The sequence below is a fragment of the Cornus florida genome, unplaced genomic scaffold (assembly GCF_030987335.1).
Source record: "Cornus florida cultivar Cherokee Brave unplaced genomic scaffold, ASM3098733v1 CherokeeBrave_3.0.0_Hap2_Chr03, whole genome shotgun sequence".
NCBI lineage: Eukaryota > Viridiplantae > Streptophyta > Magnoliopsida > Cornales > Cornaceae > Cornus > Cornus florida.
The window spans coordinates 650,851-677,928 of record NW_026775573.1 but is presented as its reverse complement, the minus strand read 5'-3'; the positions used below and the strand labels follow the sequence as shown (position 1 = coordinate 677,928).

Genomic DNA, 27,078 nt, shown 5'->3' with positions numbered 1-27,078 from the left:
ACAAAATTTTCTCTGGTATGTACGCGATGTTCTGCACGTGGAAGTTTGCTAGATGAGACTAAATGTGTATGTACAATACTCAAAAGAAAACAACTACAAGTAGATGCCTAGGGAGTAATCATTGTTATTCAAGGCCTGTGGAATATTAACTGTGTATTGCACATTAATCATTATAATTAGAAAGAAAAATTGGAATGATAATGGCATCAAAGATGACTTGGGTTAAAGGTTACTTAAAGGCGCATAGCATCTGAAGCATTTTGAACTACTTTTATTGGCTTAAAGAGCAAGCTTTAGTTCAATTATTTTGTGCTACAACTATAACCAATCAAAAAGATGGCCGAAAATACAAGACATTCCAAACTTTCTTCTCACTGCTGCTAAACGGATTAAATGGAAAATATTTTTAGACAAATTTAAAACATCGCAACCCATTCATCACCATTATATGTAAAACCAAACATGATATATATATATATATATATAAGGGACTGTTCACCTACTCATTGGTGTGAAAAAAATTTATACACGAATTAAATCATTAACGTTGAATATAAAAACATAAATTACATTTTTTACTATCAAATAGAATCTGACGGTTAATACTTCAAGTATACATACATTTTTCTTACACACCAGGAGCAAGCAAGAGAACAATTCTGTACGTGTATATATAATGATTGAGAAATATCTAGGAAAATTCCTTTCTTATCACTAGATTTGGGAGTCCAAAATCATTTGCAAAGTCAGAAGCATCAGCACCTGATCTGCAACCTCCTGTCAAAGAAGATAAAGACAAGTGTACAGAACAGATAAATATTAGTATTAACATATAGTTGCACTTTAAAGTTTGGAGTTACCAGTTTTCCTGTCAAGGTAAAAAAATTCAATAATTTCCTGAATGTCACATCCCTGTGAGAATTTGTAACTTACAAGAACAGAATTCATAGCTTTTTGCCTGTCAAATTTCAAACTAATAAACTTCTTATTCATCTCCAATAAAATGATCTGCTAAAAGAAACTACACGAGATTAAACAAAAAAAAAACTCTAAATATATTATATACATGGTTAAAAAAAAAATTGATCCCTTGATCATTCGCCATACCTTGCTACAGCAAATAGATCTAGGGCCAAAGCAAAATGTTACATCAAGACTCGGACTTTATAAATACATGCAACAGAGATACTTCATTCCATTACATATCCATTCAAGAAAGCGCCATAGGATGACAAGGATACATCCATCTACCACTGATTCGGGAAGGCTTCTCTGTAATTTGCATCCTCTCCTTGGCTCAGCTGTCTCACTGTGCTATCACTTGCACGGGTGTTCAAAAGCCTCTGAGATATTCTATCTTTTGACGTGACTTTCTTTTTCAGCATTGCTGCCAGAGTTTGTTTCTTGTTTCTACTTGAAAACTTCTCCCCATTGGTTTTCTCTGCATCTTCACCTATTGCTGAATATCTCGAAGTTGAAGACATTGCAGCATCCCGCATAACAGATTGATTATGTTCCTTAACTTTGGCAAGCCTTGCTCGCTTCAGTTCCTTTTTATCTGATTCTCTCTTTTGTGCATCCTCTTTATCTCTCTCCCGAACATTCTTGACGGCCTGTTTTGCTAATTGCTCTACTAAATTATCCCCAAAATCAGGGGTCAGCTCCTCCATTGAAGAGTTCTGGTCGATTGGTTTTCCTTCATCATCTCGAGGTATGATGGGTCCATGAAATGGGCAAATTTTCAGGTCTTTTCTTTGACAAAGTCTCCCCTTGCTCAAAGGAGCACGACATGGCTGAATTTCCACTGGCTCTTCTCTGTAAACAGTACTCTGAACATTCAATTCTGCAATCTTCTTTGCTGGGATGACTGCATCATAATCTACCCTACCCCAGTGACCATCAAGCTCCAATCCTCTCTGATTAGCCAAAATATCCCTGTTTGAACCCCAGTGGTCCAAGAAAGAACCCCACTTCATAACCGGAGCTTCAGCCAAAAGCTTACTCCTTGTGGGGTCTGTATCAGTTCCACCATCTTCACAATCCAACTTTTCATTGCCCTTTGTTCCATTATTACTGCATCCAAGACCACCTTTTTTTACCTCATTCGAAGTCGACTCAACGGCATGTTGGTCACTTTGCTTCTTGGTGCTGCCAGAATTCTTGTTCTCAAAGTATTCAATCTCACCCTCTTCCCAAATATCTTCCTCCTCTTGATTTGTAGTGTTAGAAAGAACACAACCTGATTCTTCACATTTTTTCTTCACTGAGCGGAGAAGGTTTCGAATATCGATGAAGTCTTTCAACGTGGAGTCTCTAAACCTGTTGTCTGCCACCTCAACTCTTATGAGAACGGAGATCCAATCTTGAACTGTAACCAAATGCTTCGTCACTAGGAGCTTGTATAGCTCCCTCAATGCATCAAAAACCACTTTATTGTCACTATTCTCTTGAACCTTTTCCGCTTCTCTTAACGTATCAAGACGAATCTGCCGCAGTTCAGAACAACGAAACTCTTCCATTTCTTCATCATCTATCAGGTCAAGTGGCATATTTTTATCTTTAGCACTAACAATTTCCAAGCATTCCCGAATTTCATCTACTGTTGACTGTATTTCATCCTTGATTGAAAAAACATTTGCCTTCAATGTTTCAAACTTGTTCAGTAGAATCTCTTTGGTCCTCATCTCCCTTTCCCTTCTCTCCTGCGCAATCCGAGCCGCATTTTCTTGTAGATTAGGAAATTGGTACCGAAGGGTGTTTTTCAGGTAGTCAAACCCCAACCTGAGCTGTCTATAATGAAGCCCAAATGAAGCATTCCACTTCTCTAAGAACTCAATAGCCTTCGAACGCAGAACAGAAGCAACAGTTGCAGGAGCAGGGAGTGGCAAATTTCTTCTGAATCCAACACTTAAACTCAATAGTTGATCCAAGTTCTCAACAAGGATGGTTCTAAAAAGCTTTGACCGCATAAATAGTTCATCTATTATGAGAAGTGTGAGGAATCGTACCTGCAAAACACATCCCAAATTGTGATGTTATATTCAACTATTTTAAATTTTCTTTCTGCCAAGGAAGGAAAACTCATAACATCATAAAAATCAAAGCTTGAAATTTTACATGTAAAAACTTGAAATGAAAATTGAGATGTTTGAAGCAAAAAATAAAAAAATTGGACGGGTAATTTGTAAATATATAAATATATATATATATATATATATATATATGTTGCTCCAAATCCCTAGTTCAATTCTGTGTTTTCAACTTTTCAAAAGAAGATTCAGAAGTTAAACACAACTCTCTGCTCCAAACCTCTTAAGCCATTTTCTCCTTCCATTTTAATCTCAAATTATCAAATTATTCACTGATATGGAAGCTTGGACCTCACCCACGTTTCTGTGTACTCCATTAACCTCAAATTGTCATCAGAAGACAGCCCACCATCCCTAAAATCACCCCAAACCATTACGCCTTAATGAGATTGCCAGTTTCTATAATGCTAACATGTAGGAATCAATTAGTGCAATTTATTTTTTTATGAATTTTCAGATGACCAACATTATCCTGCGAATTGATGCCAATTCCTGGATGATATAATATTATTGTGTGTAAGCAAAAGATTTCTCAAAACAATTTGACCTAATTGTCGGACAGTCTCAATTGATACAAGGCCAGACTACATATACAAATCTAATTTTCCAACAAAATCCAGTGAATTTATGATCTACCCATTTATATGTAAATTAGATGTTCCAACTTCTCCTGATTAAAGTTCAAATCTTTCGGAGTCTATAAGGGGATTATATTAAAAAATTTGATGGCCTATTGAACCATGCAATATAATAAAACCCCAGTTTTGTTTATAATCTTCTATTGATTGCAGAAAATTTTGGGAAATCCATACAAGAATGATTGAAGAAACAATATGAAACTTTAATATATATATGAATAGAACCTGTGCGTGGTCTCGTTTCATGAACCCCATTAGGGTTTGAGCGGCGACTCGTAGCTCTGCGTCGGAGTGACGGACAACCGATTTGATGGCTTTGAGTAGCCGCGGATCCACCTCCGGAGACGTTGAGTTCGTTGCCTTCTCTATCAACCCCACCACCACCACCTTTCTTTCCCCCTCTTCTCTCTCCTCCTCCATCATCTTCAATCACACTTCCTCAGTTTTAGATCGCTTGAATCTCAGAAGAACCTCCAAACTTTGAATTGCATTTTGTTTCTTATTTTCTCGAGGATTTTCCCGGAAAGTTACAATACCCTGCCTTCTTGTCGAGAGCCGGTCAATGCAATTGGTCTGTGGTATTTATCATTCTTGATTTTACAATAATACCCCCGATTTGACAGAATTCCAAGCTCCACCTCAAGGTTGTTATGGTAAACTAAAAAATAACCCTTATCTTGTTGACTTTGGGGCTTGGGACTTGCATTTGTTTTTGGGCTGAGCTCAGATGGTCACAATTTAAAATAGTTGAGCTCATACTTAATTCGGAGTAATTTTGAAAAGTTTGAACTTGTTATGTATGTATGTATGTATTTTAGTGTGGGGTCCACTTGTAAGAATGACAAAGAAGCTTATTTGATAAGCTGCAAGCTTCTTGTTGCCCACGTCTGTTTATGCCTATAAATAGGCCAATGTGTATACAAGTGAGGCGTGAGAGGTAATGAAATTGCAGCCTGTTATATACATCTCCCTCTCGTTCTCTCTTTATCTGTGAGTGTGTTAAATTTTCTCCCATCAATATTACTCTATATACACACTATACACACACACACACACACACACATGCACACGCATACATATTCATTACACATTATCATTACAAAGGCTCTATCCACTAAGAAGAAAATTATATATTTCTTTCTCACTTCAAAAGGTAAGAAAAATAATTATTTATATTAAACTCTTATTATTCAAGTCTCACATATAATTAACATTGTTGAGCATGCAGTCTCGCAATTATTTATGTTATTTATTTATTTATGTTAGAGTATTTTTGTCTATTCCTTATAGAAAATTAAATTGCTGAGCCCGAAGTCTCGCAAATACTAAATTATTTAATTTGCAAACTCGAAGTTTTGCATATATTAATATATTCTTTGTAAGCCTGAAGTTTCACAAATATTTGATACTCTTTGCAAACTCGAAGTTTCGCAAAATTTGTTGGCCTGAAGTCCAAATGAATCTGAAATTCTTTGACCTAAAGTCATTTACACTGAGTACCCTTACAAACCTGAAGTTTTGTAAAACGTAGAAATATAAATTATATGTGCCTTTTAGTGTAAACATATTTTATCCTTTTGTTATTGTTTTGTGTGCACATGATTAACTTTTGATATTATATATTTACTGACAAATCACATTATAGTGACTGCAGTATTTTTATAATCTCAAATTGTTTATTCTTTTTGTGAAATAATTCTAACTATGTTATTTTATCATTTATAGTTCACAATGTCAAATCTTACCAAGCTTGAATTTGTGGCACTTGACATCTCGGGCAAAAACTACTTGTCATGGACCTTTGATGCCGAGATTCACTTGGAGGCCATGAATCTCGGAGAAACAATTAAGGAAAACAATAATGCGTCCCTGCAGGACCGCGCAAAATCCATGATCTTTCTTCGCCATCACCTCCATGAGGAACTAAAAACAGAGTACCTCACGGTTAAGGATCCACTTACACTGTGGAAAAATCTGAAAGAACGATATGAACATCAGAAAATTGTGATCCTTCCGAAAGCTCGCTATGACTGGATCCACCTGCGATTGCAGGATTTTAAAAGTGTAAGTGAATACAATTTAGCCTTGTTTAAAATTAGCTCATAATTGAAATTATGTGGAGAAAAAATTACTGATGATGATATGTTGGAAAAAACATACTCCAAATTTCATGCCTCAAATGTGCTCCTGCAGCAACAATATAGAGAGAGCAGATTTACCAAATATTCTGAGCTGATTTCTTATTTGTTGGTGGCTGAACAGAATAATGAGCTTTTGATGCAAAACCACTAGTCCCGCCCACTGGATCTATACCATTCCCAGAAGCGAATGTGTCATCATTTCACAGCCATGAACGTGAACGTGAACGCAGACGTCGTGGTGGTCGTGGATATGGTCGCAATAGAGATAATTATAATAATCGTGGTGGTCATAATTCCTCATTGGTTCCCAGAAGGAACTCTATACCGTCCTACCAGAAGTGGAATTCCAATGCGACCAAACAAGCAAAAGAAAAAGTTTTGCAGAACAAAGCTCCTGAGATATACGATGATAAGCCTTGCTATAGATGTGGAATGAAAGGTCATTAGTCGCGTACCTGTCGTACGCCCAAACATCTAGTTGATCTTTACCGTGCCTCAATGAATGATAAGGGAAAAGGAAAAGAAATTGAAATGAATTTTGTGGATGACGACTTAACAACTGATATTACTCACTTTGATGTTTCTAACTTCTTTGCTGATACTAGTGGTAGTAGTGATCATTTGATTGGTGATGGAAATGTCCATACCAATTAATGTGTCCTTTTCTAGCATGTTATCCCTTGTGTGTTTTAGCTTATCTGTATCAATATGTCTCTATCTAGGTTGTACTAGTATGTTTTTATTTTGGCTATCTTGCATGAAAATCTAGTTTGTATTTCAAGTTTGAAGTAATGAAATATATATTTTGTGTGTATGAAGAAATATGGATCTAACTAAGGCATTGACTGTACCCAAGATAAATGGTGAAGATATATGTCTGGCAGGCAGTGCAACAACACACACTATACTCCAAGATAGAAAATATTTTTCAAGTATAACATTAGTTGAAGCTCGTGTCAATACAATATCAGGTCCAGCAGACCTAATTGAAGGCTCCGGAAGAGCTATCATTGTGTTACCATATGGAACACAATTGAATATTGATGATGCTCTATACTCTACAAAATCCAAAAGAAATTTATTAAGTTTTAAAGACATACGTCTCAACGGTTATCATATTGAGACTATAAATGAAGGGGGCGTTGAATATCTGTGTATTACATGCCAGAAGCATGTATTAGAAAAACTCTCTGCTTTATTTTTTGGATTATATTATACAAATATAAGAGTAATTGAGTCACATGCAATGACGCACCAGAAGTGCTCTGACCCAAATATTTTTATACTTTGGCATGATCGCCTTGGTCATCCTGGGTTAACAATGATGCGTCGAATCATTGAAAATTCACATGGTCATCCACTAAAGAACCAGAAGATTCTTTTAGCAAATGATTATCCTTGTACTGCTTGTTCACAGAGTAAATTAATAGTCAGACCATCACCTTCCAAGGTCGTTGTTGAATGCCCACCATTTTTACAACGAATTCAAGGGAATATATGTGGGCCAATTCATCCAGCGTGTGGACCATTTCGGTATTTTATGGTCTTAATTGATGCATCAACACGGTGGTCACACGTAAGTTTACTTTCTACTCGTAATGTTGCATTTGCTCGACTCCTTGCTCAAATAATTCGATTACGAGCACAGTTTCCGGATTATCCAATCAAGACTATTCGTCTTGATAATGCCGGAGAATTCACATCTCAATCATTTGATGACTATTGCATGTCAATTGGCATCCTTATTGAACATCATGTTGCACACACTCACACCCAAAATGGTCTTGCAGAATCTTTTATCAAACGTCTTCAATTAATAGATAGACCATTACTTATGAGAGCTAAACTACCTGTTTCTGCTTGGGGACATGCGATATTACATGCAGCATCACTAGTTCGCATTAGACCAACTGCATATCATAGTTTTTCATCACTACAACTTGTGATGGGTCAACAACCAAGTATCTCTCACTTACGAGTTTTTGGTTGCGCTGTATATGTTCCCATTGCACCCCCACAATGCACCAAAATGGGTCTTCAACGACGACTTGGTATTTATGTATGTTTTGATTCTCTATCTATTATTGGATATCTTGAACTTATGATAGGTGATGTGTTTAAGGCGCGGTTTGCTGACTGTCATTTCAACGAGTCTATTTTCCTTCCATTAGGGGGAGAAAAGAAAAAGTCAGAAGAGCAACGAGTTATTAATTGGAATGTCTCGACTTTATCTCATTTAGATTCTCGCACAAATCAATGTGAACTAGAAGTTCAAAGGATCATTGATTTGTAATATTGCAAATCAATTACCCGATGCATTCACTGACACAAAGAAAGTGATGAAATCACATATACCAGCTGCAAATATTCCAGCAAGAATTGATGTCCCTATAGGACAGTCTGTCAGTGTTGTTGCAAATGCATCTAAGACACGCCAAAAGCATGGTAGACCAATCGGTGCAAAAGATACTGTTCCCCGGAAGAGGAAAGTACAAGAGAAATCAAATAAAGAAATTGGCGCTCCTGGAGAGGTCACACTTGCAAAAGGAATTGGCGCTCCTGAAAAGGTCACACATGCAAAAGGAACAATGATTAATCAATCTAAATTTTATAAGCAAGTAGCCTCAGAAGTGGCACATGCCCCGGAAGTGGCACATGCCCCGGAAGTGGCACAAGCCCCTGAAGAGGCATTGGTATTTGAAAATAATGAGATCTCAATAAACTATAGAGAATTGTGGGATAGGAATACAATTATTATTAACGATATATTCTCCTTTGCAATTGTTCTTGATATTGCAAGTGATAATGAGGATCATGAACCTCAAAACATCGAAGAGTGTTGATGTAGAAATGATTGGCTAAAATGGAAAGAAGCAATACAGGCAGAGCTAAACTCATTAGCAAAACGTGAAGTATTTGGACCTGTAGTCCAGACACCTAAAGATGTCATGCATGTTGGGTACAAATGGGTATTTGTAAGGAAATATAATGAGAAAAATAAAATTGTAAGATACAAAGCCCGACTTGTAGCCCAAGGTTTCTCGCAGAGACCTGGTATTGATTATGAAGAAACATACTCTCCTGTGATGGATGCAATCACATTTCGCTTCTTGATCAATTTGACAGTCTCAGAAGCACTGGATATGCGTTTGATGGACGTGGTTACAGCTTATTTATATGGATCACTAGATAGTGATATATATATATGAAAATCCCCGAAGGATTTAAAATGCCTGAAACAAATAGCTTGAAACCACGTACCATGTATTCAATCAAGTTACAACGATCCTTGTACGGATTGAAACAATCCGGACGCATGTGGTACAATCGACTCAGCGAGTATTTACTAAAAGAAGAATATGTGAATAATCAAGTTTGTCCATGCATTTTCATCAAGAAATCAAGATCTGGATTTGCAATTATAGCTGTATATGTTGATGATCTAAATCTTGTGGGAACTCCTGAAGAGCTCACCACGACTGCTAATTATTTAAAGAAAAAATTCGAAATGAAAGATCTTGGTAGAACAAAATTTTGTCTCAACCTGCAGATCAAACATTTACCAGTGGAATTCTTATCTATCAGTCAACATACATTGAAAAAATCCTAAAACGATTTAATATGGATAAAGTTCACCCCTTGAGTTCTCCAATGATTGTCCGATCACTCGATGTGAAGAAAGATCCTTTTCGTCCTCTGGAAGAAGGTGAAGAAGTTCTTAGTCCTGAAGTACCATATCTTAGTGCAATCGGTGCTTTAATGTACCTTGCGAATTGTACCAGACCTGATATAGCATTTACAGTTAACTTACTAGCACGACATAGTTCTGCACTAACTCGAAGACATTGGAATGGAGTCAAGCACATTATACGTTACCTTCGGGGAACGACTGATATGGGGTTGTTTTATTCAAGAAAATCAAAGCCCTAGTTGATCGAATATGCAGATACAGGTTATCTTTCTGACCCACATACAACCCGATCACAAACAAAATACTTGTTTACTTGCGGTGGTACTGCTATATCATAGCGATTTATGAAACAGACCATGACTGTAACTTCCTCAAATCACTTTGAGATACTCGCAATTCATAAAGCAGGTAGAGAGTGTGTTTGGTTGAGATCTGTTATACAACATATTCGAGAATCACGTGGACTCTCCTCAATCAAAGATAGTCCCACAATATTATATGAAGACAATACAACATATATTGCACTGGTAAGAGGATGATACATAAAAAGTGACAGAACCAAGCACATTTCACCAAAAAAAATTTCCACACATGAGCTCCAGAAGAGCCGTGATATCGATGTTCGGCAGATACGTTCTAGTGATAATCTAGCAAATTTATTCACTAAAGCGCTTCCAACTACAACATTCAAGAAGTTAGTGGACAACATTGGAATGCGTCAACTAACGGATCTTCAGGGTTGAACTAATGAGGGGGAGCAATTGATCAAAGAGGTATTAGCATACTGTACTCTTTTTCCTTCGTCTAAGTTTTATCCCACTGGATTTTCCTGGCAAGGTTTTAATGAGGCAGTTTTAACCTATGTAATACCATTTTCAGATACACAAGGATACTGTACTCTTTTTCCTTCGCTAAAGTTTTGTCCCACTGGATTTTCCTTAGCAAGGTTTTAACGAGGCATATTCTTAGTGTAGTATTGTGGACCCCAAGGGGGAGTGTTATGTATGTATGTATTTTAGTGTGGGGTCCACTTGTAAGAATGACAAAGCAGCTTATTTGATAAGCTGCAAGCTTCTTGTTGCCCACGTCTGTTTATGTCTATAAATAGGCCAATGTGTATACAAGTGAGGCGTGAGAGGTAATGAAATTGCAGCTTGTTATATACACGCTAGGGTTTTGTCCCACTGGGTTTTCCTTAGCAAGGTTTTAACTAGGCATATTCTTAGTGTAGTATTGTGGACCCTAAGGGGGAGTGTTATGTATATATATATTTTAGTGTGGGGTCCACTTGTAAGAATGACAAAGAAGCTTATTTGATAAGCTACAAGCTTCTTGTTGCCCACGTCTATTTATGCCTGTAAATAGGCCAGTGTGTATACAAGTGAGGCGTGAGAGATAATGAAATTGCAGCCTGTTATATACATCTCTCTCTCGTTCTCTCTTTATCTCTGTGTGTGTGTGTGTGTTAAATTTTCTCCCATCAATATTACTCTATATATACACGCATACATATTCATTACAGAACTTTATTTGTTACTATAAATGGGTGAACCCATTCGCACGAACGATCGTGTATTAGGAATTTATATTTAAAATCGCTTGAACGTAATATTTTTACTAACAAATTGTAGATATGTGTAAATTATTATATTTAATTTTATATTTCATACGAAGATATGGCAAATTAAAAATGAAGGTAAGTCCTTGAGATCTTGTTTTTAAAAGGCACTCCTGACTTAAATAATACTTGTATTATAAGACCGATAATATGTAGTATATAGCGCATTGGTATCTCTTCTACCTTCCAAAGTGAAGTTCAAGTCTTAAAAAAGAACAAAGTGAGTGTGTATAAATTTCTTGCCAATGGCAAAAAAGATTAAAAATATATATGTTAAACAAGTTTATACAAATAAGCATATAGCCATATGTTGGGAGAGATGACAATAAACAAACACAGCAGAATAATTCTTCTCCCTATATGTAAGCAAATACAGTATATCTCTACTTTTATATGTGCTAAAAATAATAGAGAACAAATCAATCACACCAAACCATAAGAACACAAGCAATTTTTTACGTGGAAAACTTCCCCAATATGAGGAAGAAAAACCACGGGACCTAGTCCAGTTAAAATCTCCACTATCAACCAAATAATGGGTACACAAATTCTTCTCTAATCGCAATTAGAGGCTACAAAACATTTCATCAAGATAGCAACAATCTTGGCAAAAAACAAAGAGAATTGGAGAGAAAAATACCAAAACCCGGTTACTGTTCATGGGCACGAATCACTGTTTCCGAGCTCAAAATCCGATCTTCACCGTTCAGATTTTAACTCATTGAGTCGTGAACCTCTCTTCCAAATTTCAGCTCGATCGGACCACGGATGAAGCGGGATCGGATGTTTGATGAAATCTGGGTAGAATAGAAAAACCTGCGTTTTACTACCAAAACCCGGTTACTGTTCACGAGCACGAATCACTGTTCCTGAGCTCAAAATCTAATCTTCATCGTTTAGATTGTGTGTCACTGAGTCATGAACCTCTCCTCCAAATTTCAGCTTGATCGAACCATGGACGAAGCGGAATCGGACGTTTGATCAAACCTGGGCAGAATGGAAAAACCTGCGTTTTTCTTCTCTTTGTTCTTTCACTTGCGGCTAACCTCTCTCTCTTTTTGTACTAACTTCCTTAGGGTTTTCTTTTCCCTAAAGGCTGGGCTTTGAGCTTTTAATAAAACCCACTTGCGCTTTCCTCCATATAGAAGGAAATATACCCAATAAATCTCCCCCTTTCCGACTATGTGGAGGGAATCGTCATCTTGGCGATCGAACAACAAACTTCAAGCTTCTCTCTTGGTAATGTCTTTGTCAACATATCAGAGCCATTATCATCAGTGTGAACCTTCTCAAGTTCAAGTAACTTATTATTCAACGCATCTTTGATCCAATGGTATCGTACATCAATATGCTTAGATCTTGCATGGAAACTGGAATTCTTAGCAAGATGAATAGCACTCTGGCTATCACAAAACAACACATACTTCTGCTGCTTGAAACCAAGTTCTCTCAAGAACTTCTTTGCTCATAGGAACTCTTTAGTCGATTCCGTTGCTGCAATAAACTCTGTCTCTGTCGTAGAAAGAGCAATACATTTCTGAAGTCTCGATTGCCAACCTACAGCCCCACCTGCAAAAGTGATGAAATAACCCGAAGTAGACCTACGAGTATCTACAGCCCCTGCCATATCTGCATCTGTGTAGCCAACTAACAATGGTTGTCCGTTTCCCAAACCAAGTCTCAAACTGGAAGTGCCTCGAAGATATCTCATGATCCACTTCACTGCATTCCAATGCTCTCTTCCCGGATTTGACAAGAATTGGCTAACTATACCAACCGCATGGGCTATATCTGGTCTTGTGCAAATCATTGCATACATCAAACTTCCTACTGCTGAGGCGTAAGGAACTCTTTCCATGTCTTCCTTTTCCTTATCTGTAGAAGGACATTCCTTTGTACTCAATCTGAAGTGAGTAGCAAGAGGAGAGCTAACCACTTTAGAGTTGTCCATATTGAACCTTTGAAGCACTTTTTCAATGTACTCCTCCTGTGACAAATATAACTTCTTGGCACTCCTGTCACGACTGATTCTTATGCCAAGAATTTTATTTGCTGGCCCCAAATCCTTCATAGCAAATGACTTACTCAATTGCTTCTTCAACTGTTCAATCCTTGAAGCATTCATGCCAACAATCAACATGTCATCCACATAAAGCAGTAGAATAATAAAATCATCATCAAAGAATTTTTGAACAAATACACAATGATCACAAGTTGTCTTCTTGTAGCCTTACCCCCCATAACAGATTCAAACTTCTTATACCACTGTCTCGGTGCTTGTTTCAAACAATATAGGCTTTTCTTTAGCTTGCACACATAATCTTCTTTCCCTTTCACTTTGAAACCCTCTGGCTGCTTTATATAAATCTCTTCCTCTAAATCACCATGAAGGAGGGCAGTTTTCACATCCATCTGCTCAACTTCCAAGTTAAGACTAGCTGCTAGGCCGAGTGCTATACGGATCGATGACATATTTACGACTGGAGAGAAGATCTCATCAAAGTCAATACCTTTTCTCTGACCGAACCCTTTGACAACCAATCTAGCTTTGTACCATGGCCGTGAAGATAACTCATTTTGTTTCTTCCTATAAATCCATTTGTTTTCCAAAGCTCTTTTTCCTGTAGGTAGCTTCACTAACTCAAAGGTATGGTTATCATGCAATGACTGCATCTCATCTTGCACGGCCTCAACCCACTCTGTCTTTTATTCATCTTCTATGGCTTCTGCAAAATACTGGGGCTCTCTCCCGTCAGTCAATAGCACATACTGCTCTGCTGAATACCGAGTGGAAGGACGTCGGCCTCTGGCAGACTTCCTAGATGGAATCACTAGTGGAATTTCTGGCGCTGTCAACTGCTCATCAGTCTCAACATCTCCCTGAACCTATAAGGGAACATCTACATCACCTGTACACCAGTGGTCATCTTGACCATCATTCTCAACCTAAGATGGCAGATTCTTCAAAGGAGCTGGATCCATATCAGTCAAAATATCACCTTGTTGAGACATAGATTTTCCTGCTTTCTCAATATCCTGAATCGTCTAATTTTCTACTAACACGACATCTCTGCTTCTCACAATTTTCTTCTCAACTAGATCATAAAGCTTGTACCCAAACTCATCTTGGCCATAGCCAAGGAATATACACTGTCGCGTTTTCACATCAAGTTTGGACCTTTCATCTTTTAGAATATGCACAAATGTTTTGCACCCAAAAACTCGCAGATGATTATAGGATACATCCTTACCTGTCCAAACTCGGTCTGGCACATCAAACTGTAGAGGAACACAGGGTGTAAGATTCAACACATGAACAACTGTGCTCAATGCCTCCCCCCAAAAAGATTTTGGCAATTGGGCTTGTGAAAGCAAACATCTCACTCTCTCAACCAGTGTCCTGTTTATCCTTTCTGCTACGCCATTTAACTGAGGAGTTTTTGGAGTTGTCTTTTGATGCCGGATACCCTGTTGTCTACAATACTCATCAAAAGGACCAGAATACTCTCCGTCATTATCAGTATGAATGCATCTCAGTTTCTTCCCAGTCTATCTCTCAACTAGGGCTTAGAATTGCTTGAACACTGCCAACACTTGGTCTTTTGAATTCAAGGTATATACCCACAATTTCCTTGAATAGTCATCTATGAAGGTCACAAAGTATCTAGACCCACCAAGTGTTCTCGTCTTCATAGGGCCACACACATCTAAATGTACCAAATCTAGTATCTCTGACTTTCTCGAATGAGGGGAATTCTTGAAGGAGACTCTGCTCTGCTTCCCTGATAAACAATGAGTACACCTTTTCAGAAGTGTACTTTTCAGTCCACATAGTACATTTTGCTTCCCTAGTAGAGCTAATCATTTCTTCACTCATGTGAGTCAGTCTTTTATGTCACAACTCTGTTGTATCATTATCCTCCATCGCATTAACAATATCGTTGGAGATCTTTACTTGCAGAACGTATAGTGCAGAATGCTTCATGCCTCGAGCCATAACCATAGCACCCCTAGTAAGCTTACACTGGCCATCACTGAAAGTGCTGCAATACCCTTCATCATTAAGTTTACCTTCAAAAATCAAATTCAAATGAATGTTAGGAACATGCTTCACATCTCTGAGAACTAACTTCATGCCATTATTCGTCTTTAGATACACATCCCCAATTCCAATGACTTTAACCAAGCCATCGTTGCCCATTTTACTGTTCCAAAATCACCAGATTTATAAGATGTAAAGAAATCCTTCCGAGATGTAGCATGAATAGAGACACCACTGTCAATCACCCAACTAGTCTCAAGGTATGCAACATTTATCATCTCATCATCATAAACAATGAGGAAGTCTGCAGGAGTGGTGGTAGCAACTCTGTCATCACCATCTTTGTCATCTCCATTCTTCGTTCCCTTCCCTTTCTCATTCTTGCTTTCTTTCTTCAATTGCCTGCAATATTTCTTGATGTGTCCCTTTTTCCCACAATGATAACACTTAACATTTGCAAACTTGTTAAACTTGCTTCTGTTGTTATCTCTGTTCTTCGGACCTCTGCTCTTACTTCTCCCCCTATTTTCTGTAACCAAGATCTCTGACTGTGAAGAGGATCCCTGTGTTTTTCTTCTCATCTCTTCATTTAGCAAACAACTTTTGGCTATATCCATTGTGATTACACCTTCTGGAGCGAAGTTAAACAATGAAGTTCTGAGCGTCTCCCATGAGTCCAGTAATGAACCAAACAACCATAACCCTTGTATCTCATCATCAAACTTAATACCCATTCCAGCCAGCTGATTAATAATTTCTTGGAATGTATTCAGGTGATCAGATAAAGGAGTCCCGTCCTGGTATCTCAAAGCCATCATCTGCTTAATCAGAAACAATTTATTATTTCCAGTCTGCCTAGCATATAGCTGTTCAAGCTTACTCCATAGAGAACGTGCATGTGTCTCTCCACTAATATGGTTCAAAACATTATCATCTACCCACTGCCTGATATTCCCACACACCTGTCGATGTAACAAAGTTCGTTTCACATCAGATTTGTTTTCTGGTTTTTCAGCACTAAACACCGGTAGGTAATAATCTTTCACATAAAAAAGATCCTCCATTTTTCCTTTCCATATGTGATAATTTGAACCATTTAAATTAATCTTTCTACTCGTATTTGCTTCCATAACTCAAACTGCCAACCTGGCAATCTGTCAACCTATAGCTCTGACACCACTTTGTTGGGAGAGATGACAATAAACAAATACAGCGGAATAATTCTTCTCCCTATATGCAAGCAAATATAGTATATCTCTACTTTTATATGTGCTGAAAATAATAGAGAACAAATCAATCACACCAAGCTATAAGAACACAAGTAATTTTTTACGTGGAAAACTTCCCCAGTGTGAGAAGAAAAACCATGGGACATAGTCCAGTTAAAATCTCCACTATCAACCAAATAATGGGTACACAAAGTTTTCTCTAATCGCAATTAGAGGCTTCAAAACATCTCATCAAGATAGCAGTAATCTTGACAAAAAACAAAGAGAATTGGAGAGAAAAATACCAAAACCCGGTTACTGTTCACGGGTACGAATCACTGTTCCCGAGCTCAAAATTCGATCTTCACTGTTCAGATTTTAACTCATTAAGTCATGAACCTCTCCTCCAAATTTCAGCTTGACAACGGACGAAGCGGGATCAGCCGTTTGATGAAACCTGGGCAGAATGGAAAAACTTGCGTTTTTCTTCTCTTTGTTCTTTCACTTGCGGCTAACCTCTCTCTCTTTTTATACTAACTTCCTTAGGGTTTTCTTTTCCCTAAAGGCTGGGCTTTGGGCTTTTAATAAAACCCACTTGGGCTTTCCTCCATATAGAAGGAAATAAACCCAACACCATATAGTTTATTAAATAAGTTTAAATTTTGAGTTTGACTCATTTAACTAACAAAAAGTTCAATTGTGAATAATAAACTTTGGATGAAAAACTCAATTTATTTGTTGTCCTACCTATAATATGGGACGAAGTGCTTTAGAATTAAATTTTTTGTTTAATTATGTTTTTAGAGAAGAAATCTTGGAAAGTTGAAATTATTCTCAACCAAACCGCCTTAGAACTCTTTTCGCACCCTTAAATTTTGTTTTCATGTTTAAAGGTATATTTCTTGATGGAAAATTATAAGGGGGCGAACTGTAAATCCGAAAAAACGACCGAATCTTCCGTGGCAAAGCCATGTCAGATTCTATAAAACCTCGTCGCCCACTGGAGAACCACGTTGTTCGCCGACCGTTACTGCCGAACTCATAACCGACAGGCTCCATCTGAGCCGCTGCAACCCAGCCTGTCACCATCTCATAGCCGTCGCCGCCGCTGCACCAAACAACGTCCATCACAGCCGATAGTATCCAAGCATTGCCACCGTCACCATTGATCTCATCTACCTTGCCGAAGTCAATCTCTACCAGCTCTAGCCGCCGCCGCAGATCTCGACTTCTTGCCACTGCCGAGTTGAGCAAACAACAGAGATAAGATCTCTGCCGTCGCAACTCCGTGTCAAAGCCGATCTCTACCACCACCGATCTGATCTGCCGCCTCAGTTTCCCTCAACCAAATCCTATCATCTCCTTGCAAATCCCAACTTCTCTCCTCCTCCCTTCACTTCTTCTTCTTCACCTTGGCAAAAGTTTCATCATTCATTATCTTGGATGTAGGTGGAGTGAGTGGCATATGGAGTGAAATAAAATCTGCAGTGGAGACGGCCTCATCAAAAGAGACCAAATCAACACCAACAACCCCTGATTGTGCTCGCCACCAAACACCCTTCTGTGGTCGCTATCAGAACAGAGTATTCTCTGCCGTCGAGCAACAGAGGACCGACAATACCCACCGAATCTGTCTCGGCCGAACTCAGATCACAAAGGACCGGCAATACTCACCGCCGGCTGCCATTCCTATTCAAACCCGAAGCCGCAGGCTCCGACGTCCTCCTTTATTTTCTTATTTTTTATTGACAAAAGTGCAAACAACCCCCCTGAACTATCATAAATCGGCAATTTACCCCCTGGACTACAAAAATGAACAAGTCAATACCACAACTATCCAAATCGTGCAAATTAACCCATGAAACGCAATTCCGGCCACTTTATAGCCCATGTGACCTGTCATTTTCTTTTAATTCCAAAATTGCCCTTACCTATAAATGAACCCATTTCGTTCTTATGCTCTTTCTCTTTCAAGTCAATTTATATATTTGTATTGTTATATATATATATATATATATATTTTTTATAATACTCATTTGACTCATGATATTACTGAATCCGAATAATGGTTGACAGAGACTACCAAAGTGAAAGGCTACACATATATAGCAATTTATAAAAGTTGCATGCTAATTCATGTATTGTTTTATTCTAAAAATAATTTTCAAATATTAAAAATTGCACGCTAATTGTTGGCTTTTTTTTTAGCAAGCTAATTGTTGGCTTGAATGATATTTGAATACTGCTGTAATTAGAAAGTTATATGTATATTGCTTACATTAACTTCAATAAGAAATTGTCAAATCAATTTATCAAAGTAATATCAATTTAATCAAAATTAATTACAACACAATTAAATGGCATTTTCTAAGACCCGTTAAAATTAGCATAGAAATTAGATTTTGTGAAATTAGAAATTAGTCAAATTAATTTTTTGAGGTAGTTTATATACATACATCAATATAATACTCTGTGTGTGTGTATATTCAATTAAACTTGAGTGGAAGAGAAGAAAAGAACATCGAACTAAAACAATACTTCCAATCAAAAGTTCATGTTTGGAGATCAAACCCATTTTTTTTTTTTTTTTTTTTTTAAGTTGTAGTCTAAAACAAGCACCCAACTTCAACTTCTAAAATCCAACCAAAATAAATAAATAAATATATAAAATTGCCATTTACAATTTCAGAGGCAATTTGAAAAATGGAGAATCAAAAATTGATGGCGACCATGAGCGAGTTCGTTATAGTAAAGCAAAAATTGTAACTGAGATCGAGGGTTCGTAGAGCACGAAGCTGTCCTAGGGTCGTCGGAACCTCGCTGGAGATGAAATTCTTGCTAACGACAAGAACCCGTTGGTTATTCAACTGAGATAATGTTCAGGCCGAGCATCGATGATCCGATCCGGGACGACGGTGAACTCGCCTGGAGCAGCGAACATGCCCATAGGTCACCGAGCTTCAAAGCAATGATCCTGTTGTTGTTACAATACATGTTGGCGAAGTCAATCGTATGGCTCCGTTGTGAAATCCCACATGGAGAAGAAGTCGGATCTAGGCATGTCTTCCAAGGCAGAGGTGGAGCAAATTAGAGTATTGCTATATATATATATATATATATATATATATATATAGCAATACAAATATATAAATTCACCTGAGAGAGAAAGCATAAGCACGAAATGGGTTCATTTATAGGTGAGGGCAATTTTGGAATTAAAAGAAAATGACAGGTCACGTGGGCCGAAAAGCGGCCGAATTGCGTTTCAGGGGTTAATTTACACGATTTGGATAGTTGTAGTACTGACTTGTTCATTTTTGTAGTCCAAATGAATAAATTGCCGATTTGTAATAGTTCGGAAGAGTTGTTTGCACTTTTGCCTTTTTTTATTTCTTTTACCTGGGGGGTGGAAATCTGACGTGGCTTTGTCACGGAAAATTCGATCGTTTTTTCGGGGATACCTTTCGTTTCTCCTGCTCTTTCTTGATTAATGATTTAAGAGCCATGCTTACATTTACAATCTTGTTTTAAGTATCATTAACTCTGAACTTGTTAATATTCATGTTGGGCCACTTGAAATGAGAAAACGACCTAAGAATTATTTTTCTTTCTTATCCCTCTTCTCCGAACAAAAGCTCTTTTATAGTGTGGTCTAAGGTCTTCCTTCCCTTTTTATTTCATTTTTACAAACAGACGAGAAGTATTTGTTAGTACTTCACATCGCATAAATTTACTCCATTAAAACGAATTACCAACCACCAACAAAAGGTTGAAGAAAAATGTGTATTGACCAACTTACCCTGCATTGGAGCATATAATTCAGCATACAACAACACAACACAAGATCCTCTTTTTCGAGTTTCTCCTCCTGTTCACCGAAATTTAAAGCAAGATTTCAAAAAGCAGGGAAAAGCTTTCCCCTCAGCCAAACACTACCTCTCCCAATCACGTGCAACCACGCGGAACGAACCCGATCCGCGAACCAGCCAAATCATACAGGACCCGGAATCCCTGTTGCTGGATATTCCCGATTATTGACAACCCGCCCGTCGTCCCCGCAAATGCAAAGCAGTAAGTACCCTTCACAGCCACCGGAATTAAATAATTGGACGCCGGCAATGACACGTCAGCTCCGACGAAATGCATCACCACCGTCGGCACCTTCACCTCCGTCTTCCCAGTCAAATCAAAGCACGTGTCAAACAAGGAGAAATCTGGGGCCCGCTTCAATCTGGATGCACCTGACCGGAAAGCGTCGCGGAGCGCAGCATAAGCAGGTCGGGTCAACCGCGTCACGGATGTCCCCGAGTCAATTATGACACCGCCATTACCAGACGAGTCAAGCTCAAAAAGCGACGCCGTAATGCCCCGGACTCGGACACCTCCGACACTGATACCAGTGAGTCCAAGGTAGTAGAAAGTGCCGATTTTAGGGTTTGTGAGTAGAGGAGTGAACACAGCAGTTCCCGGAACGGCCGAGTCACCGAACACGACTGAGGACGGTGTAGACGAAGCCAAGCGGTCCGCCAAACAGTATGAGAACTTCCGGCCGAACCGGTCACCGGTCTGACTCGGGAACGACAGCTTGCCTCTGCCGAGGCCCAAAAGACCGGCGGCGCCGACGAACAAGCCTTGGTTGTCGTGGCCACAGCCGAATGCGACATCGTGCACCGTCGTCCGACGAGAAGTCAGTGTTTCGGTGGAGAATTCGCCGAAGGTGAAAGATCCGTCACCGTAGGAGACCTGGTAAAGGCAGGTGTTACGGCGTTGATTACAGCCCGGTGAATCAAGGCGGCGACACAAGAGGGACCCACAGGTGAGGGCGACGAACGACGTGGATTTGGTGGGATCGAAGACTGGGTCGGTCTGGGAGTAGCAATTCCGGCAGGGGGAGCACTGGATCCAGACGACGTCGCTTCCGGTGTCGAGCACCATGTAGGCGTAATTGGGAGGCGTGCCGATGCCCAAGCGCGTGAAGTACTCGCCGCTACCCTGCGCGAGTCCCGAAATGACTGGACTGCTGAAGTCCTTGCCGTGGCTGCTATTGTTGTTTTTGCTAACGGCGGCGATGGACGTCAGCGTTTGGACTCTAACGGTGTCTCTGTGGAGTCTGGTGTTGAAGAGAGCCTCTGGGGTGGCATTGAAGGACAAAGTGTCTCGGTGGTGCAACTGCAACTGTACGGTGAGTGTCGTTTCTGAGTCCATGGTTAAGATTTCGGATTCTTCTTCGCTCCATGAGAGTGAATGTGGTTGTGGGAGAGAGCGTAGAACTAGGTTTTGGTATTCATGAGATTTGGCGGAACAGGCAGTGATACAAAGGAAGACGAAGGCAAAGAGAATGACTCTTGCTTTTCCTTCCATTGTAGAGAGTGTGTGCGTGCAGAGCTTTGGAAAAATAGATAAATGCACAGACAGACAGCAGCTGTTGTGGTTTTTTGGGACAGATGAAATGACGAAAAGGCCCTTGAATTTACAGGGTGAAGACAAATGGATTGGCACAGTACTCACATTCTTTACATGGGGATGAACTTCATGATAATCAAATATTAATCGATGTAATCTGCTTAATGCTGTATGTATGTACCATTGCTACACAAATATTTTTTTTTTGTGGACTGTGTATGTAAACATATATGTACTAATTTGTAAGTGTATGTTTGAAAGGAGAGTTATGGGAAGAGAAAAAAACAAAAGGTCAAATTATGGTATTTCATTTAAAAACAATTATGTCAGAAAATGGAACATTAGTGATTAGTGTTAATTAAAGTGGCCATGGAAAAGAAGTTTAGTGTGGATTTCTGCAATCATAAAACAATAGCATGCTTCTATTTTCGCTCTCATTGATTTAATTAATGTGTTACAATTTGAGTGAAGAAAGTACAAAAAATTTCTGGATCTTATTGAATGGGAAATGCAAGTGGCCGAAAGTAACCAATTAATAGGACACAAGAGTTGACAGACACTCCTGTGAAGCTCGTGCGACTGTAAACCCACCCTACAATGGCTTGGTCTAAACCCGTGATTCTTGTCTGCTATCATCTTAATCCTTATATACATACATACATATACAACATATATTATATGTGTATGTATGTTATATACTGTGAGTCCATGACCACAACAACTCTTACCGTTAATCTTCATTTTCGTAACATCCATAGAGAAAGCACATGAACCATACAGATACGGTTTCTTAATGAGAACTTATACAATGCTTTGAGGTTTGTTTAATCAGCATGGTAAGTATTTTCTTTTTAGATTAAAACCGTCATTTTGTTAGAGCCTTTGGGAAATAATTAAGGCTAAACATATTTGTTTATACCAAATAATTTTTAGTTTAATTTGAAAAGATAAATTCAAGATGTAAAAAGAATGGCTCCCATGTGTATATTACTATATTTCCAAATGACTCCATTCAAAATGATGAATCTCTAAATAAAAGTGGACCGGACCATTCATATTTTAAGGTGAGACAAAGGACAAACTGAATTAAATGACCAATAAGGCTGCAAAAATATGATTTCTTTGTTTGATTTGTTAGGTGATTTGGGTAACACTTTAATGTGAAATGGAAATAAGTAAAAATTTTCTTGTCAGTCATAGGCATGGTCCCTTGGGGGAAAGTAGATAAGGTTAAACTTATTTAAGCATCATTCTTTCCCAACAGTGAATATACTGCAGAAATGAATGGAGTTCATAACTATTAGGCTATCATTCTTTCCCAACAGTGAATGGACGGTTGAATTACAGTTTTGAGTGGAGATAAAAAGTGGTAAAAGTTGAATGTAAGTATGAGAATGGAGCTAACCTTCCGTTGCGCCATGTCTTGCCCCCGGTTTTGAGTGTGGAGATAAGTAGTGGTAAAAGTTGAATACAAGCAAGACAAGATTGAACACTTTCTTAGACACAGGTTTTCCAAAATTAGGGCTAACCCTGCTAAATACAATAGCATAGATGTCAAACAAAGAAAAGTTACAAACATAATCTTAAAGTAAAAGAAAGGTGGGGAACACCCTTGAATTCACAGGAAACTGATACCAAGGTGAGGTGGGTTTAGCTTAAGCACGATGGCTCGGGTCCCTCACAGGGCACTATCCTACCCCTTATAATTGAAGCATGTTTTCAGAATTATGTGGGGCAAGCATGCCAAAAGAGCAAAAAGAAAAAGGGTAAAAAAAAGAGAGTTCAACTGCAAGCATTAGACACAATGTTGCATCACACACATCATAAAGAAAGCAATCAGAAATATACCCAATCATTTCCAGCTGTGGGACAACCAAAATTAAAGGTTAATTCTTGAGAAGAAAAGAAACCTCCTTTCCTACATGTACATTAATCCGTAGCCCAACCCCTCTCCCGACCGTACCTCTCGGACAATGTCTCTTCTTCTTGACCCATCTCAAGGAAAATGATATATCCAAGTTTTTGTTTCATCTGGCATCAACACAGGAGCTATGAGCAATCAGAACACCTTAGGAGTATTAACCACATAACATGAATCATAAATTCATGCACGATAAGTACCAATGAAATCTAAAATTCCTAATCATACAAGTAGAAGGCCACTTTGCTCCACAGTACTTTTAAGCTACTGATTTTTGCCACCCCCATCCACAACAGAAAAGGGGGAGGGTGGGGAGGAGAGGGGGAAGAGACACTCAACTCCCCCATCATGGAAATTTTAAGGTCATGTCATGCAAGAATATTACATTCAGATGTCATTAAGCATTAGTATAGTGCTTCCCCTACCAATGAACTTTCGAGTATTATACTCAGATGTCATTATACATGTTTTAAATACACAATTTATGAACTTACAAATTTCTGAATTGGGCTTCGAAACCCTGGAAAAAGTTTAGGATGCATCACTTAATACTTTATTAGTAATTGTGGTTTTCTAATTACAGTTGTTTGTCCATCACAAAGTTTTCAAAGAAAAATGATATACAAGTCAAATCGGCTTCTGCCAACTCTCTCATAAGGGCACATTGAACCCCACAACAGGGGGTGGCCTCACCGCCCTTTTGTGGATGAGTCACACAAGTTGAATCAACTTGTATACAAATTGTTCATTTCTAAAACCTCCATACTCAAGTGCAAGGCACAAATTTCCAAAACTAACCTCCATAATTTAAAGATTCGAATTGTTAACTTACTGGAAAAGTTTTGAAGACTATTCATTCAGAAGGATATTTTAGGAACACTTATTATGCACTGAATGGGAATTGACTGCTTTTAGATATGCAAAGTAACACAAGTTTAGAAACAAGAAGAGAATCAAATCACATGCTATCTTCATATTATAAAATTTTATCACTGTTCCATCTGTATGATTAGTTTTAGGATTTTATGAGACAACAAGATACTTTTAGTTTTTATATTTATTTTCTGATTATCTAGTTCTTTTCATTTCAATGTAATACGTAAATGCGCACTAAATGACTAAAATACCTAACCTCCATTGCATTTAGTTGGATTTGGCATACCTTAGTTTTCAAGGAAATCATCATTCCTCCCTGGACCAGTCTCCACTCTTCCCACCACTCTTGTGTTCAAGCCGTACATCTGTAATCTGGATATCCTTGGAAGCAGCCTTGCACATATCATATACTGTTAGGCCAGCAACAGACACTGCTGTCATTGCTTCCATTTCCACCCCAGTTTTCCCTGTAGAAGCAGCTTCCCCTTCTATTTCAACACTACAATCATTACGATTCAATGAAAGATCAACGCGAACATGAGTCAATTTGATGTTGTGGCATAGTGGGATAAGGTTGCTTGTCTGCTTTGCCCCGTTTATTCCTGCAATTTTCGCCACACTAAGGACATTACCCTTGGCCATTTGGTTGGCTGATACCAAGTCAAACACCTTCCTGCCCAGAATAACTTTGCAAGTAGCAACAGCAACTCTCTTGGTGTTTTCTTTGGGAGAGACATCTACCATTTGGGCTTCACCCTTGCTGCCAACGTGGGTCAAGCCATAGTCATTTTCCACTATTTTTGGAGATACAGACTGGGAATCTTGAGCAGCCATTACATTGTTGTCAATAGAATTGGGATGAGTACTGGAAGGAGGTTCACCAAACACAGATTCCATTTCCTGAAAACAAGATGAGTATATAGACCGTATGATGAGTGTGTGGTGCAGTGGCATCCATAGCATTCATGTTAAGAGAAAATGTTCAGGATTATGTGATTCTTCTTGACACAAGATTTACATTCCAAACATATTTCTTTCCCAGATCACCACAAATATTTGATTTTCAGTTAAAATTGAAGCTTTTGGTGGAGAAAATACATGCTAGAACATCCTGCCTTTTTCTTTATCTTCTTAAAATTAGTTTCATCTGTTTACGAGTAAAGGTCCTTTTCAACATCAGTCTCGGTTATGGTTACTCATGCCACTAAACTCTTCACAGCACATTAAGCAATGGAAACTGCACTAATGTAACATTAAAATGTTCCAGCACCCTCATTTCCATGATGCAGTGCTATGTGATATATTCCACAGAAGGGAGATGAACCCACCCTTGATAATTTAACTTCGTGCCATTTTAACAGCTAAAAACATGAATTAAGCATTAATAACCAAAATTCATGAAAATTGTTCAGATAGTTACACTTGATATCATTGTACTTATTTTGGCATTTGCTTATGAACTCCTAGATATCAATGAAATAACGTTGCGGTTAAACTGAAAAGATAACTGTATGATACTACCTTATTGAGCTCTGCAATGATGCTCGCAGGATCATTAGAACTGTTACTGCTGAAGAGCCTTCTTGATAGAGGTAGAAGTCGGCGAAGAAACATGATGGTCAGAGCTCGGGTCGTCTTTGAAAAGGATTTAGGTCTCTATAAAAATTCAAATAAATTAAAACAGGCAAAGATGGTAGATAGATGAAGTGAATCATATTGAAACCAATTCTCAGTCTCACATATTCACAAACAGGTAATGCTCATATGGGTTGAACAAAATCAGAAAGAGATCAGAAGCGGGATAACTCGTATATAAAGAATGATTGAAGAGAGAGAAATACAACCACGTTAATGTCTGGGAATTGCTCAGCCGCTTAGCTGAGGTTGTTGTCAGTGAAACGTCTTTCGCTCGCGCTTTGGGCTCGTTTTCTGCCAACAGAAAGACTAACAAGTACTGGTGGCATCTTCCGCTTCCAAATTTCCAATGTTTAAGACACGGGCACTTTTGTCAAATAAATCAATAAAATAAAATAAAATAAATATTTTTTTGTTTATTTGTGTATATTATCATGTGATCGCCAATTTGTAGCTTTTTTAAAATTAAAATATATATATAGTTATTGTTTTTAATTTCAAAAATTTATATTTTATTTTTAATGAACTCATAATATGTTTTAAAATTGCATTATTAATTTATAATTAGAGTAAAAAGAAAAGATAATTGCAAAGTTACAATTTGCCAAATCCAAGAAAAAATAAATAAATTATAGAACACTTGTGCGTTGTATTTCACACGTATTGTGTCAATACTTCTTTTACCAAGTCTAAATATTTCCCATGGCACCAAATATCAACTGAATATGTATTCATTCATTGTTTTTGGCTTGATTTGTTTTATCATTAGGATATTTTTGAGTATTACATTAGGATGTGTTGCATTAAGTTGGTAAT

General features: G+C 38.2%; 4 protein-coding genes across 5 annotated transcripts; 1 reads left to right on the top strand and 3 right to left on the bottom strand.

Annotated features, from left to right (window-relative positions):
• Positions 1-951: 951 nt before the first annotated feature.
• Positions 952-4,293, bottom strand: LOC132298897 (UV-stimulated scaffold protein A homolog). Its single transcript, XM_059795245.1, has 2 exons — positions 3,953-4,293; positions 952-3,008 (listed from the first exon to the last, which is right to left on the bottom strand). Exons 1-2 carry the CDS (start codon positions 4,148-4,150, stop codon positions 1,248-1,250), a joined length of 1,959 nt encoding a protein of 652 aa, XP_059651228.1. The 5' UTR covers positions 4,151-4,293; the 3' UTR covers positions 952-1,247.
• Positions 4,294-5,458: 1,165 nt separating this feature from the next.
• LOC132300913 (uncharacterized) lies at positions 5,459-6,315 on the top strand. The gene is made up of 3 exons (XM_059798220.1): positions 5,459-5,791; positions 5,921-5,973; positions 6,075-6,315. The coding sequence occupies exons 1-3, from the start codon at positions 5,459-5,461 to the stop codon at positions 6,313-6,315; spliced, it is 627 nt and encodes a 208-aa protein (XP_059654203.1).
• A 13,832-nt stretch (positions 6,316-20,147) lies between these two features.
• LOC132298895 (aspartyl protease family protein 2-like) lies at positions 20,148-22,147 on the bottom strand. Its single transcript, XM_059795242.1, has one exon. The coding sequence runs from the start codon at positions 21,786-21,788 to the stop codon at positions 20,373-20,375; it is 1,416 nt and encodes a 471-aa protein (XP_059651225.1). The 5' UTR covers positions 21,789-22,147; the 3' UTR covers positions 20,148-20,372.
• A 1,450-nt stretch (positions 22,148-23,597) lies between these two features.
• LOC132298896 (cyclic pyranopterin monophosphate synthase, mitochondrial) lies at positions 23,598-26,654 on the bottom strand. 2 transcript variants are annotated; one of them, XM_059795243.1, is made up of 4 exons: positions 26,472-26,654; positions 26,149-26,283; positions 24,914-25,527; positions 23,598-23,861 (listed from the first exon to the last, which is right to left on the bottom strand). In XM_059795243.1, the coding sequence occupies exons 2-3, from the start codon at positions 26,239-26,241 to the stop codon at positions 24,934-24,936; spliced, it is 687 nt and encodes a 228-aa protein (XP_059651226.1). In that variant the 5' UTR covers positions 26,242-26,283; positions 26,472-26,654; the 3' UTR covers positions 23,598-23,861; positions 24,914-24,933. The 2 variants fall into 2 exon arrangements, with proteins under 2 accessions (XP_059651226.1, XP_059651227.1); XM_059795244.1 differs by having other exon boundaries at positions 26,475-26,654.
• Positions 26,655-27,078: the final 424 nt, after the last annotated feature.